The 13,335-nt window shown below is 57.4% G+C and overlaps 1 protein-coding gene across 2 annotated transcripts; it reads left to right on the forward strand.

The window, feature by feature from the left end:
* Positions 1-38: 38 nt before the first annotated feature.
* LOC101943972 (ADP-ribosylation factor-like protein 3) lies at positions 39-13,335 on the forward strand. Of its 2 annotated transcripts, XM_005282250.4 has the most exons (8): positions 39-303; positions 749-821; positions 2,995-3,119; positions 8,446-8,589; positions 8,682-8,798; positions 9,036-9,086; positions 10,640-10,825; positions 10,976-13,335. In XM_005282250.4, exons 2-8 carry the CDS (start codon positions 791-793, stop codon positions 11,021-11,023), a joined length of 702 nt encoding a protein of 233 aa, XP_005282307.1. In that variant the 5' UTR covers positions 39-303; positions 749-790; the 3' UTR covers positions 11,024-13,335. The 2 variants fall into 2 exon arrangements, with proteins under 2 accessions (XP_005282307.1, XP_065411312.1); XM_065555240.1 differs by lacking the exon at positions 749-821 and having other exon boundaries at positions 40-303; positions 3,001-3,119.

A 13,335-nucleotide genomic window follows, 5' to 3' on the forward strand; every position in this document is an offset into this window, starting at 1 on the left:
CTAGAACTGGGGTTTTCAGAGGAGTCTCCCTCCCTACAGGAAACACCCCCCCCAGCGAGGCCAGCCCCCCACCCTAGGGCCGCGTGCCCCAGGGCCCGGCTCTGAACCCCAGCACCGCCGCTCCCCCAGCAGACGGGGCCTGGGCGCTCAGAGGTGGCAGCTGACCCTGGCCAAGGCCCCTGCACTCGAGGAAAGGAGAACCACAAACGCAGGACAAAGCCGCGGAGCTCACGGGAACAGCCTGCTGATGGGCACGGGGGCTATTCAAGTGATGAGAACCTGGAGAGACCAGATCCCTCTAAGGTACGTCACTGTCAGAGCCCCTCCCTGCAGCGCCCGAGCCCCTCACAGCCAGTACCGCATCGGTCCCCCGACGCCCGGGCAGCAAGGCCAGGCCCTCGTCCCCGTCGCTCCCCCAACACCCGGTAGCAGGGCTGGGCCCTCGTCCCATCACTCCCCCGATGCCCGATAGCAGGGCTGGGCCCTCGTCCCCTTCCCGTCGCTTCCCCAACACCTGGGCAGCAGGGCTGGGCCCTCGTCCCCGTCACTCCCCTGGTGCCCGAGCAGCAGGGCTGGGCCCTCGTCCCCATCCCCTGCACTGTGTGCACCGTCTGGATCGCCAGTGGTGTGGCCCCGCCCACTATGACAAGTGGGGGATTTTTTCAATGGTCTGCGTGAACACAGTGTGTGCCTCAGTTTCCCTGTTCTGCGTGTGTAACACAGTGGGGGATGGGGTTTGTTGTTGCAGAGGACCAGGTGTGACCTCGCTTACCAGCCAGGACCCCGGACGATGGCCTGGAGATTGGGTGCCCTAGCAACAGGTGACCGGGAGGCTCAGCCCAGCTTGGACATCAGCCAGTTCAAGGCTGGTGGGGAAGGTGACCTAGGATGATCAGCTGGAAGGAGGGGGCTGCTGGACTGGGGACAAAAGGCAGCCCGAGCCACCTGGGGTGCGGGACAGGCCAAGATGGATGGTGCTGAGACTGGCCCAGCCCAGGGGCTCTGAGAACAGCCTGGGCTGGGTTCAGCCATTCAAAAACCTCCTGTTTTCTGCTGGCTGAGAGTCACTTCAGGCTAGAGATCGGGGGGGGGGGGAGGGCATTATTCCCTCTGGGTGTGGAGGCCTCAGGGGCCCAGAGCAAGGGGACTCCCTGCGGGGCCCACAGCAGAGCCAGGCATGGTGGAGACTCGGAGAGGTGCAGGCCTGGGAGGTAGAGGAGCCTACGGCTTAACCCCCGAGAGAGAGGGGACCCCTGAGAAGGGCTGTCGCACTGAAGGGGGTTCCTCCCAAGGGCCCTGCGGAGCCAAGAGCCCGGGCAGCCACGACAACCCGCACTCAGGAACAGCAGGGAGAGGGAATTGTGGCACTGGGTGAGCCTGTCCTGGAAGGTCGTTCCTGCCCCGGCTGGACCTGGCACCAGCTCAGCCCACGTCAGTCCAGTAAAGTTGCAGGCTCCCTGAATGCACTGAGACGGGGGGTGGGGGGGTAATCACCCGGGCGGGCCGCAGGGCTCGTAGGTGCTGGTGGGGTGGTACCGGCGGGGGCGAAGGCAGCCGGGTGGGCATGTGGAAGCCCTGGCCATGTTGGAAAAGCACGCCCAGCAGCGCAGGCGCAGCACCACCCCGACCGCACGGGTTGGGGCCCATTGCCTGTTCTGCCCTGGGGCCCGGAACTGCTGTCGGCAGGCCTGAGATGGATGCCGTATCTGCCCCTCCTGAGACCTGGTCTAGGGGCGGGTGACCGCCAGGGACGGCTATACCACTGTGCTGCCTGGCTGGTTTTATCTGGCCCCCAGGACGAGCACCGAAACTTTTTCTGCCCTGGCCAGCAAAACATCAAGGGCCGTCCCTAGTCCCAGACAGCACTTCTGACCCTATGGCTCCATCCTGGATTGGCAGGCTGCTCTATGCCCCCCCTCCTGCAGTCTGGCAGTGCCCCTTTACTGGGCCAGGTCTGGTGCCCCTACTTTTTGCAAGGAAAGCCCTGCGGCGGTGCTGCTCCGAGGCGGGGCCCCCTGGTGACCCAGTGATGAGTCTGGATGAGTTCACATCCTGGAACAGACTTGACCCCTTTGGGATCGATGCAGCCAGCAGGGCTTGGAAGTCCTGGGAGAACTGGGGGGCTGCGCCCTGTAGGGGAAGAGGGAACACCCACATCAGAATGAGCTGCAGCTCCAGCCCCAGGGAGCAGGTGACTGGTAATGGGTCAATGCTGGGGATGTACCAGAGGGGGCAGGGCTCCCACTGATCCATCTCCTTCTGCTGCTGGGCCCCCGGCCTGCACTTGGGCCCAGGAGCCACAGCGGTGGCAGGACACCGAGCGGGGTGGGTTTGTAGGGAGGCTGGGGCTGGAGCTGGCTTTTCCCAGTTACCCATGTTGGGAAAAGTTCTGCCCCACCAGTTTCTCAGCGCCGGGTAACATCACCACCCTCCCTTTGCTGCTACAGGAGCCAGGCATTTCCCCTCGCCTGCCCCCAGGGCTGCTGCTTGGAGCTGTCCCTCTCCAGCCTCCCCTGAACTCTCTGCTGCCCCCGCCCCGCCCCCAGCTCTTCCCCTGATACTGGGCTCCTGCTTGCAGCATGACACAGCCTCCTCCATCTTCCAGCCCCCACTGCCTTCCAGGGCTCTGCCACCCCAGCCCTGTACCCAGTGCACCTGCTCCCTGCTGCTCTCACCTCTGTCCCATAGGGCAGGGCAGATGGGCTTGGATGACTGGCCTGGAAGCTGGTCTGGGGGGAGTACACCTGCCATGGGTCTGGGCTGGCTCCTCCCCACAAGTGGGACAGCGTTATCACCAGGGGCGCTCTGAGCCCCACGACCCTGCAAGGTGGGAAAGGGGCTTTGCTTCCCCTGGGGCTTAGGGCTGGGCCTGTGGGAGGGGCTGGCAGGCTGGCGACAGCTGGCTGGGGGATTTACCTAGGGAGGTATTTAATGCTGGGGGTAAATGGAGGAACTACAGCTAATTCTGGCGCTTTAATCCTCTTGCCCACACAGGCGAAGGGACGGGTGTCAGGACGCAGCCGCGGGCCGGGACCTGGCCCCGAGCCCAGAGGAGCTCCCAGCGCCCTGCACCCTACGGAGGATGTAGAGTCTCCCAGACCATGGGTGAAGTACAGAAGGTAAGTGGGGCGGGTTCCCAGCTTGGTCCCTGTGGGGCCACCTCACAGGATGGGGGTGCTCAGTGCGACTATCCCAGCACTGGGACCGGGAGTCCCAAACCCTCCCCCTGAGATGGCAGAGCCGGGGCCTGGCACTCCCAAGAGCAGGACCTGTCCATGTGGGGGGGGGGGGGGGGGCGCTGGAAAGCTGCACCAATGTAATCTCTCCAGAGCAAAGCAGCAGCTGGAGGGCAGGGCCTAGGCAAAAGGGGGCAGACCCTGGCTCACCGGCAGCAAGGGGGACAGTGCTGGGAGGCCAGGAACTGGAATTGCCCTGGGGGGCCAGGATGGAGTCAAAATGCACCATGGGGCCAGAGGCTGAGAACTGGGATGGGGCCAGGTGGTTGGGGGTCCGCCCAGGGCTCTCATGGGGCCTGGCTTGAAATGCAGCTGAACCAAGAGGTGGGGGCAGCAGCAGCCCTTGGCCTGGTCCCATGAGGTTCTGGGGCCAGCCCCAATTCTCTCCACAATTCCCTACAAGCCTCCTCCTCCATTACTGCCACGCTTCTGTGCCACCTATGGACTGGCTCCAGAGCTTCCCTCTTAGCACAACACGTCTGCTGTGCTAGTCATGAGCCCCTCTAACGCGCTGCCCTGTCGGCCTGAGGGCAGCTTGAGAAAGGTGCATTACAGCTGAACAGTAAGGGACAGTACCTCTCCCCATTTCAGTTCTGCATTCCTACCATGCCCAGGATTGACAGGGGTGCTGTGTGTGAAGTGCTGTATCACTCTGTTAAGTGTCCGGGTAGCGTACTGGTTTTTTCATTACATGACCTGAACGTGTAACAACTTGGTCATCTGCCTGTCAGTTTCGCCGACTGGCTGTAGTAGGTTTGGAATTTCTGAGTCTTCTTGTTCTGCACCTGTTATCTGTAGAGTTTGCTCCATTAATGGCTCTTTCAAAAGGAACAAACTGTAGATGTTGATGGTTTCTGTTGAACTCTCCCCAGTCAGTCTGGATCACACGTGATCTGGGCGATTAATTCTTTTTCTTTACAAGAGCTGGAGTTGTCAATGTTTTTTCCTCCATCAAGTTTGCCAAGAATGTGGTCTCCAGGTGCTAGACCCGGCAGTTCTGAGTGATGTCTGCTGTAAAGCTGTCCATAAGCTCTTTAGCTTTTTGATCCAGTTGGGCTGCTCTCTTCACGTCTGGCCATGCTGGGGATTGTTCCAACTTTGGAAAGGAACCTGTTGCTCTGAGTTGTCTTCCCATCAGGAGTTGTGTGGGCCTGTCTGCAGGAGCTGCTACTGGTGTTGATCTGTGTAAACAGGCTGCGGACTCACCACTGCGGCGCCTCCTGCTGGTCATCTCCGGGAATTAGCTCTTCCAGCATCCTGGAGCGCCCCCTGCAGGCCAGTGATCCACCTGTCCTCTGGCCCCTGTGTCCCTCCCGGACCCCGGTGCCCCTTTATCTGGGGTGCTGCCCCCTGGCAGTACACCCCTCAGTATTAGGGTCTCCCCTCCCCAGGGAACCCCCACCCACTATCCCTACCTCACCTCAGAATAAGGCCACTGCCAGTCACCAACTAGCCCCCGCTCCCTGGGGCAGACTGCAGTATAGGCCACTCATCACTGGCAAGGGGGGTTTGGACCTGCTGCCTTGGCCTACCTCTGGGCTGCCCTCTGCAACCCCCAGTACCGTTGGCCCAATACTAGGCCGCAGCCTGGGGCTTTCCAGGTTGGAGCTCCCCAGCTCCTCAGCCTTTCCCCAGCCCTGCTCCACTCAGGTACCCTGTGTCTAGCTCGCTGCAGCCAGGCCCTTCTCCCTCTGAAGGCAGAGAGAGACTATTTGGGCTTCTGGCTCCCAGCCTCTTATATAGGCCAGCTGGGGTCTGATTGGGGCGTGGCCCAGATGTGGCTACTTCCCCAATCAGCCCAGTAGCTTTTCCCTTTGCCCCAGCCCTCTGCCTGGGCTGTTTTAAACCCCTCAGGCAGGAGCGGGGTAACCATGCCGCCATGCCGCTACAATCTAACTCAGAAGAGCAAGGAATGGATCTTCCTCCTGCAGGATTTTCTTGGCTGCCTGTACAGCTCTCTCAGCCTCTCCGTGTGCTTGGGAGTAATGTGGGCTGCTAGTAATAAGATCAAAGTCATATTTCCTACAGAACGACTTAAATTCTGCTGCAGTGAGATGGGGTCCGTCGTCCGTCACTAGTTGTTCTGGAATACGGAAATGAGCAAAAGTTCACTTCCAGTTTCTCGATAACGCTGCAACATGTTATGTCTTTCAAGTACATTATTTCTGTATACCTGGAAAAACTGTCCATGACAATAAGATAATGCTGTCCTTTGGCATAAATCTGCAGCTAGTCTCTTCCAAGATCTGTCTGGCAGGGGTGTTGTTGTGTCGGTCTGTTAGTTCTGCAGTGTTCACATGCCAATACTCCATGTCCTTGCTGATGCCCGGAGCCCATAGTGACTGGATGGCCCATTCGTGGTGTTTAGTTAGTCCTTGATGTCCTTCCTGGGTGAGGTTTAGGATTTCTCCTCATTTCGTTGGAATTACAATGCAGTTGCTTTTAATCATGAGTCCATTTGACTCACTTTAACTGTCCATGTCCCACAAAGTAGCGTTTTGTCATTTCCTTGGTGTCCTTTAGATACTTGGGCCAGTTGGCCCTAATGGAACGTGGAACTGCCGGAAATTGCATGTCTGCTGAGGTTGCTTTTTTGTAGCAGGTGTAGCCTCTTTTCTGATGCTGGTCTAGATGTGCACACAGCATCCACATATGCCTTTACAGGATCTGTAAGCTCGGGTAGGGAGTGCAATGCTGGCTCTGTCAGAGTGTCTGCAACTAACCGATTTTTCCCAGGAACAATTGGGTTACATCGTATTAACCTTAGCAAGAGACGTTGGCATCTCAGCAGTGCTTGATCCAGGTCTTTTCCATTGATGAGGGTGAGGCAGAGTTCACTCACCACTGCGGCGCCTCCTGCTGGCTCTCCCGGGGATTAGCTCTGCTAGCCGGTGCGTCCTCTTCTGGTGGTGTCTCGCTGCTGTCACTTCTGCTTCAGGACCCACATCACTCCCAGGAGCATGGCATCCTCTTCATGACACAGCTCTCTGGCCGTGTCACGCTCTGTTCTCCCCCCTTCCGGGGGAACTGCTGAAGTCCAGCCAGTTCCCTCAGTGGCTACTGCAGCCAATTGTCTGGCCACTTCCTCAGTGGCAATCTGCAGTTGGGGGGACCCGGGCCCACCCACTACTCCGAGTCTCAGCCCAGGAACCCTCTAGATGGCAGCTACGTGCTACGTCCCCTCCAACCTCTCAGTACCTTTCCCTGGGCCATTTCCCCACAGCCCCCAGCACCCTCTTTGCCCTTCCCTCAGGGTTGCCCAACCCAGAGCCATCTTTAGCTCTCCCTGGTCACTGCTAGTAGCACTGCTCTGTCCAGGGTGCTGGCGCTCCTTCCTCTGCTAGGAGCCTGGCCTGACCTTCCCTCCTCAAGCTCCAGGCAGCTACGGAAGCTGCTCTGCCCTGCAGCTGTTCTTATATGGCCTGCCAGGCCCTGATTGGCTGCTCCTCACAGCCCCTCTCTAATTGGCTGCCTCCTGCATAGACTCCCTAAGGCTCTATTAACCCCTTATGGGCCAATGTGGGGCAGTCGCCCCATCACAGAGAGTTACAAGTGGTTTATGGTCTGTTATCAGTGTAAGTGAATCCAATCCACACAGATCTCTGTAAAGTTCTTACGTGCCCCTAAGCTTGCCAGCCTCCTTTTCAATCTGTGCAGATCGTTTTTCCACTTTGTGTATGTGCAAGAGCAAAATGCAGCTGGCTTCTACTCAGAGCCATGTTGTTGCAACAATTCACCACCTAGGCCAGAGCTGCTTGTGTCTCCACTGACCCCCATTGTGGGTTTATTCACATAGAACTTGAGAGGTAGAGCTATTGAGGTCATTTCTTTTATCTTTTTGAAGACAATTTCTTGATTTGGCCCCATAGTCAAGGTGTGTTGGACTTCAATAGTTTATTCAGTGGTTTTGTCACTGCAGAAAGGTCATGTGGGTACCAACCAAGGTAATTCACCATCACCAGTAGGCGTCTCAGTTCTGGTACATTCAATTCTTAAATTACTTCTCTCTCAGGTCTAGGACTGATTCCATCTTTGTTTATTGTCTCAGTTTGGGGTAGGCAGAAAACAAACTTCTCCTCGTTTAGCTTTAGTCCAGACTAAATGATTAGCCTTGGGACCTCGTTGAGAGTTTTGGTGTGTTCTTCCCTCAAAGAGGCATGCATTATATATTTATTTTAGTCCATGCAAATGACAACTCCATTTGTGTTCGTTAACAGTTCTGCCATCTTTCTTTGGAAAATTTCAAGCACACTGGTAATTCCAAAGGTAATCTTTGAAAGTAAAGTCTACCAAAGGGTGTGATAAATGTAGTCAGTTTAACACTATCTTTGGCTACCGGAATTTGCCAGAGTCTCCTTGAGGCATCCAGCTTGGAGAATCCTGTACTTCCTTTCACTTTGGGGAGGAAGTCAGCCAGTGCTGGGAGAACATATTTTTTTCTCTTGCAATGGCTTCACTGAGTCTTAAGATCCACACAGATTCATATTTTCCTATTTTTCTTTATAGCTGGTACCATTGGGGCACACCGTGCTGTCAGCTCGGAGATTTTTCTCGGTTATGCCAATCCATTTAATTCTGTTTAACTCCGTTTCCACTCTATGAAGTAAGTGGGTAGGAGTCCGGCGCGGGGTATGTATGCTCTATGGTGCAGCAGTGTGTTTTAGGACTATCTGTACTGGACCTCCTGTCAGAAATCCAATCTCATGAAATATTCCATCGAGTTCTTCCACCTTCCTCACTAGGCCCATCATGGCTGTCATGCTGGGTCTGAGGAGGCTGTTGGTCTGTGGTCCTTTCATCACATACACGCTGAGTGCTCAGCTGTTTCTGTGGTGAACTGGCCCATGCAGCTCAGAGTACCTCCAGGGCTAGTCAGAGTGGGTTGGGGGACTTCAGCTCTGGGAGGGGTTGAAGGTGATCGTAAATTACTTCTGAGATGGCTGATGTCAGCTCTTCAGTCAATTTTCAAGTCCAACTGTATTGTCATAAATGTTCAGTTTCACTCTTCAGGCAGGTTCTGTGGCATCACATGTGATAAATCCCAGAAACAATGGCTCTTGGTTGTATCACTCAACTCCCTGACTGCACCCCCAGCAAGTCTTCGGAACCAGCTCAAACCCACCCAGCCAGGGATTCTGCAGCCCCCCAGGCATGCCTGGGGGGCTCCGGGATGCAGCCCCGGCCACTCAGGATCCCCTTGTCCTTGCAGGGGTTGCTCGCTGTCATCCAAAAGCTCAAGGGCTCCGTGGAGCAGGAACTGCGGATCGTCCTGCTGGGGCTGGACAATGCCGGAAAAACCACGCTGCTGAAGTGCCTGGCATCGGAGGAGGTCAGCACCATCACCCCCACGCAGGTAGGTGCAGAACCCCGGATCCAGCGCATAGTGGGTGAGGTGGGCTCTCCTCCCCTGCCTGGACTTACAGCCCGGTTTGCTTCCCTGTGCAGGGGTTCAACATAAAAAGTGTGCACTCACACGGCTTCAAGCTGAATGTCTGGGACATCGGTGGGCAGCGTGCCATCCGCCCCTACTGGAAGAAGTACCTGGGCAACACAGACACGCTGGTGAGCATGGGGCCAGCCCCCAGGTGGGCAGGGAGGAGGCAGTGTTGGAAGCTGGACCGGCTGGGGTCCAATACTGGGGTTCCACAGCAGGAGCCTTTGTCCTACCTGCAAAGGGAGACCTGGTGGGTGCCCACCCAGGGGTGCCTGGGGGGCAGGGTGCCTATAAAGGTGGGACTGGCAGGGTGCCATGGGGAGCAAGAAGTGAATGGGTGACTTCCCCTTTTGTTCCTGTGGCAGATTTATGTCATTGACAGCGCTGACAAGAAACGCTTTGAGGAGACCGGGCAGGTATGATGCGGCCCCCCTGGAAATACACTGGCTTGTGGGCAGATTGCTCTCGACATTACATGTGCTGGGACAGGTCACAGATGTGCGTGCTTCTGGGGGTCTTTGGGACCAAGTCTTGGCTGTGCTGCTGGAGCAGCTACTTTTCCCAGTATAACAGTGTCTACTGGCCATTCCAGACTTTTTTTTTTGGGGGGGGGGGCAATATCTATGGGATGCAGCGAGAACCAGGGTTGTTAACTACCCAATTCTGTGAGTAAGCTGGGCTTGACACCCCAGCCCCTGATGAACCTCCCCCATCAAGGGATTGGTGAGAAATGTAGTTCCCCAGCAGCCGGTTGTATCCTGAACTGAAGGAAGGCACGTGTAATCAGGCACAGACTCACCCCTGCGGCGCCTCCTGCTGGTCATCTTGGGAATTAGCTCACCAGTCATCAGAGGGCCCTCTGCAGGCCAGGTGTCCCATCTGTCATTGGCCCTCCTGGACCCCAGTGCCCTTGGCTTGGGTGCTGCCCCCCTAGCAGTACCCTACTCTCTCTCAGTCTTCCCCCCTCCCCAGGGAACCCCCACATCACCTCAGTCATGGTTACTGCCAGTCACCATCTAGCCCCCACGCCCTGGGGCAGACTGCCATCTATCAGCCAATCATCACAGGCAACAAGGGGTCTAGACTGACTGCCTTCACCCACCCCAGCTGCCCCTCTGCAACCCCAATACCTACATGGGCCTAGGACCAGGCCCTGCAGCCTGGGGAGTTGCTGGCCTAGGGCTTCCCTGCCCCCAAGGCCTTTCCCCATCCCTGACTCACTCTAGGTCCCCAGTGAGCTCCCTACAGCCAGGCCTGTCACTCTCGCCTGTCAGAGGGAGACTCCTCATCTTCTAGCTGCCCTGGCCTTCTTATAAGGCTGAGTGGCTCCGTTTGGGGCGTGGCCCCAGCTGCAGCCACTTCCCCCAATCAGCCGGGGTTTGCCCCTTTCCACAGTCCCAGCCCCAGCCCTCGGCAGGGCTTTTCCCACCCCTTCAGGGCTGGAGCAGGTGTTTACCCCGCTACAGCACGGCAGGCAGCAAAGGGGTTCATGGTGAGGAACGTTTCCTCCCCAGCTCGTGAGCCCCATGACACTGATGGGACCTGAGGCCCAGAGCAGAACACACCTGAGGTCACAGAGTCCAGGGCGGAGCCAGGAGATTAACCCACATCCCAGGCCATAGTCAGAGGCTGGGGTCAAGGCTACCCACTGGTTACACATGCTGGGCTTTCCCTTTGGAAGGGGACTGATGCCAGGAAGGGCTGTGCCAATTCCAGACAGCCTCAGGGAGGGTGAAACTCCCTGCCTTCTGGGGTTTGGCCTCTGACCCCCTGCTGGGTTGGCAGTGTCCCAGGGACCCTTGCAGAGAATTGCCAGCTCAGTGACACTTGGTGAGGGATGTCCCCCAACCCATCATCCAGATCCCACTCGCGTGACAAGGCGGGTGCAAGCTCCTGGAACGATGCCCTGGCAGCGGAGCCCTGCAGCTGTCTGCGCTCAAGGCCTACTGCTTGCTCTGTCTCTCGGCAGGAGCTGGCGGAGCTGATCGAGGATGAGAGTCTCACCGGTGTCCCTTTGCTGGTGTTTGCCAACAAGCAGGATCTGGCAAGTGCAGCACCAGCTGCAGAGATCGCAGAGGGACTGAAGCTACCTACGTACCGGGACCGCCAATGGCAAATCCAGGCCTGCTCAGCCCTGTCTGGAGAAGGAGTCCAGGTATGGGGGTGAAGCCCGGAGGAGCAGAGGTTGGGGAGGTCAGCGAAGAAGCCCAGGGGCCAGTGATCTGGCAAAGAGACCCCCACAAGGAATCAAGCCAGGGGACGCTGGGAAGGGCCAGTGCTCACACTGGTTTCTTGTTTTTAATAGGATGGGATGAACTGGATTTGCAGCCAGATCACAAGCCGGAAGAAGTGACTGAATGGAGCTGCAGTTCGCACAGCCAGCTCACCCGCTCCCAGAGATTCCCAGCAGTAGGCCCTCCCTGGACCCCCGGGCACAGGCTGCTGAGCTCAAAGGGCCTTTGTCGGCCAAGCTCTCCTTGCTCATCAGCTTCTCTGGAATTCCTCACCCTCATGGGTTTCATTTGGTCACTGGTGTATCTGCAGTTCCTGAATTGTGGAGGGAGGGCAGCATCAAGGGCTCCAGTGGAGCCAGGAGCAAGCCTCTAGACCAGCCTTTTTCAAAATTCGGGTCGCGACCCAGTACTGGGTTGCTCTGGTCAGCACTGCCGACTGCTTCGTTAAAAGTCCTGTCGGCGGTGCTGCCCAGCCAAGGCACACTAGTGCCTACCTGTTCCGACACCACACTGCGCCCCGGAAGCGGCCAGCAGCAGGTCCGGCTTCTAGGCGGGGGGCCATGGAGCTCCACGCGCTGCCCCAGCCCTGAGCAGCGGTTCTGTACTCCCATTGGCCAGTTCCCGGGGTGGGCAGTGCCTGCAGGTGAGAGCCACGCGGAACTGCTTGCGCGCCTCCACCTAGGAGCCAGACCTGCTGCTGGCCGCTTCAGGTGGGAAGCCTGCCTCTGCACCCCCGCTGTGCCACTGAATGGAAGCCGCCGGAGGTAAGCCTGTGCCCCAACCCTGTGCCCCAATCCCCTGCCCAGCCCTGAGCCCCCCCCAACCCAGAACCCCCTTCTGCACCCCGAACCCCTCATCCCCAGCCCCACCCCAGAGCCTGCACCCCAACCCTTGGCCCCAGCCCTGAGCCCCTCCCACACCCTAAATCCCTCATCCCCAGCTCCGTTGAGTCGCCGGCATCAACAATTTTCTTCAACTGGGTCTCCAGAAAAAAAGTTTGAAAACCACTGCTCTAGACCAGCAGTTCTCAAATTGTGGGTCAGGACCCCAAAGCGGGTCGCGACCCTGTTCATGGGGTCGCCAGGGCTGGCATTAGGCTTGCTGGGGCCAAAGCCAAAGCCTGAGTACCACCGCCTCGGGCCAAAGCTGAAGCCCATGGGTCTCAGGCTTCAGCTTCATCCCTGGGCGGCAGGGCTCATGTTACAGGCCCCCCTGCCCAGGGTTGATGTCCCTTGGCTTTGGCCCCCCCACCTAGGGCAGTGGAGCTTGGGTGGGCTGAAGCTTCAGTCCCCCCTCTTGGGTTCATGTAGTAATTTTTGTTGTCAGAAGGGGGTTGCGGTGCAATGAAGTTTGAGAACCGCTGATCTAGACCTAAAGTCCAGCCAGGCTCTCAGTGGTGTGCTGTGCAATTGTTAGGAAGGCTGCAATTTTACGCATGCATGCACAGCGCAACCTTGCACATACGGTGCATGCAAAGTCACACAGGGCAGAGGATGTCATTTTGTAGAACAAGATGCCATCCTCCATGCATTTCTGGGGCGGCCGGAATCATCCCATGCGCACAGACAGTCAGGAAGTCAGAGTCAGCACATAGACGGCACACTACTGCAGTATCTTAACCCACAGGCTACATTCTTTATCCGTATCCCCGCAGCACCACTGCAAGCCAGTCCCCTAAGCGTCTGATCCGCACGTTAACGCTGCTTGAGAGTAGTTATTGCAAAACTGGTAATTTCAGAGCAGCCCAAGGAGCTGTGCTTTTGAAAATCGAGCCCCAAACGGCAGCCTGAAACTGAACTGTCACATGCTGTACCCACTGGGCCTGTACATTGACACTACACCCGCTGTGCATGAGCATGCTGACCCTGCAGCCTACACCCATGTGCATTGTACATGGAATCCACTGGTGAGCGTGTTACATGTTCCCCACCGTAGCTAGAGGATGTTAGTCTGATACATTCCCCAGCCCCAGACTCTTTAGTTCAAGTTGCAGAGATGTGTATGTTCAGCTTTTGAAGTTGTTGCTTCACTCCATAGGGTCAGTGAAGCCTGTAGCTGGCATGCACAGAGTGACCATGCAGGAATGCCCCTGACAGTGTTGTACGATGCCAGCCCAGCAGTGCTGCTGTGAGAATCTCATAACCACCAGAGACACAGGCATGCTGACGCACCCAAATCTGCCCACAGCTGTGACAATCCCCCAAGCCTAATGGGGGGCGGGCGGGTTCCTCCTGCCCTTTTGCACGTCCCTGTCTCCAACCCTGGCCCCATCCCAGGAGCTGAGCAGAGACACTGCCTGTATCTGAGCAGGGACATTTGGCAGAAAAGCAGTAATAGGGCAGGCCCCAGTGATCCAGCCTGCTCAGGACCCAGGCTGGGTCTGGCATCTCCAATAAAGCTGGCTGGGCTCTGGCTGCTGCTTTGGCTGAGT

The sequence above is a fragment of the Chrysemys picta genome, chromosome 8, assembly GCF_011386835.1.
Source record: "Chrysemys picta bellii isolate R12L10 chromosome 8, ASM1138683v2, whole genome shotgun sequence".
NCBI classification, from domain to species: Eukaryota; Metazoa; Chordata; order Testudines; family Emydidae; genus Chrysemys; species Chrysemys picta.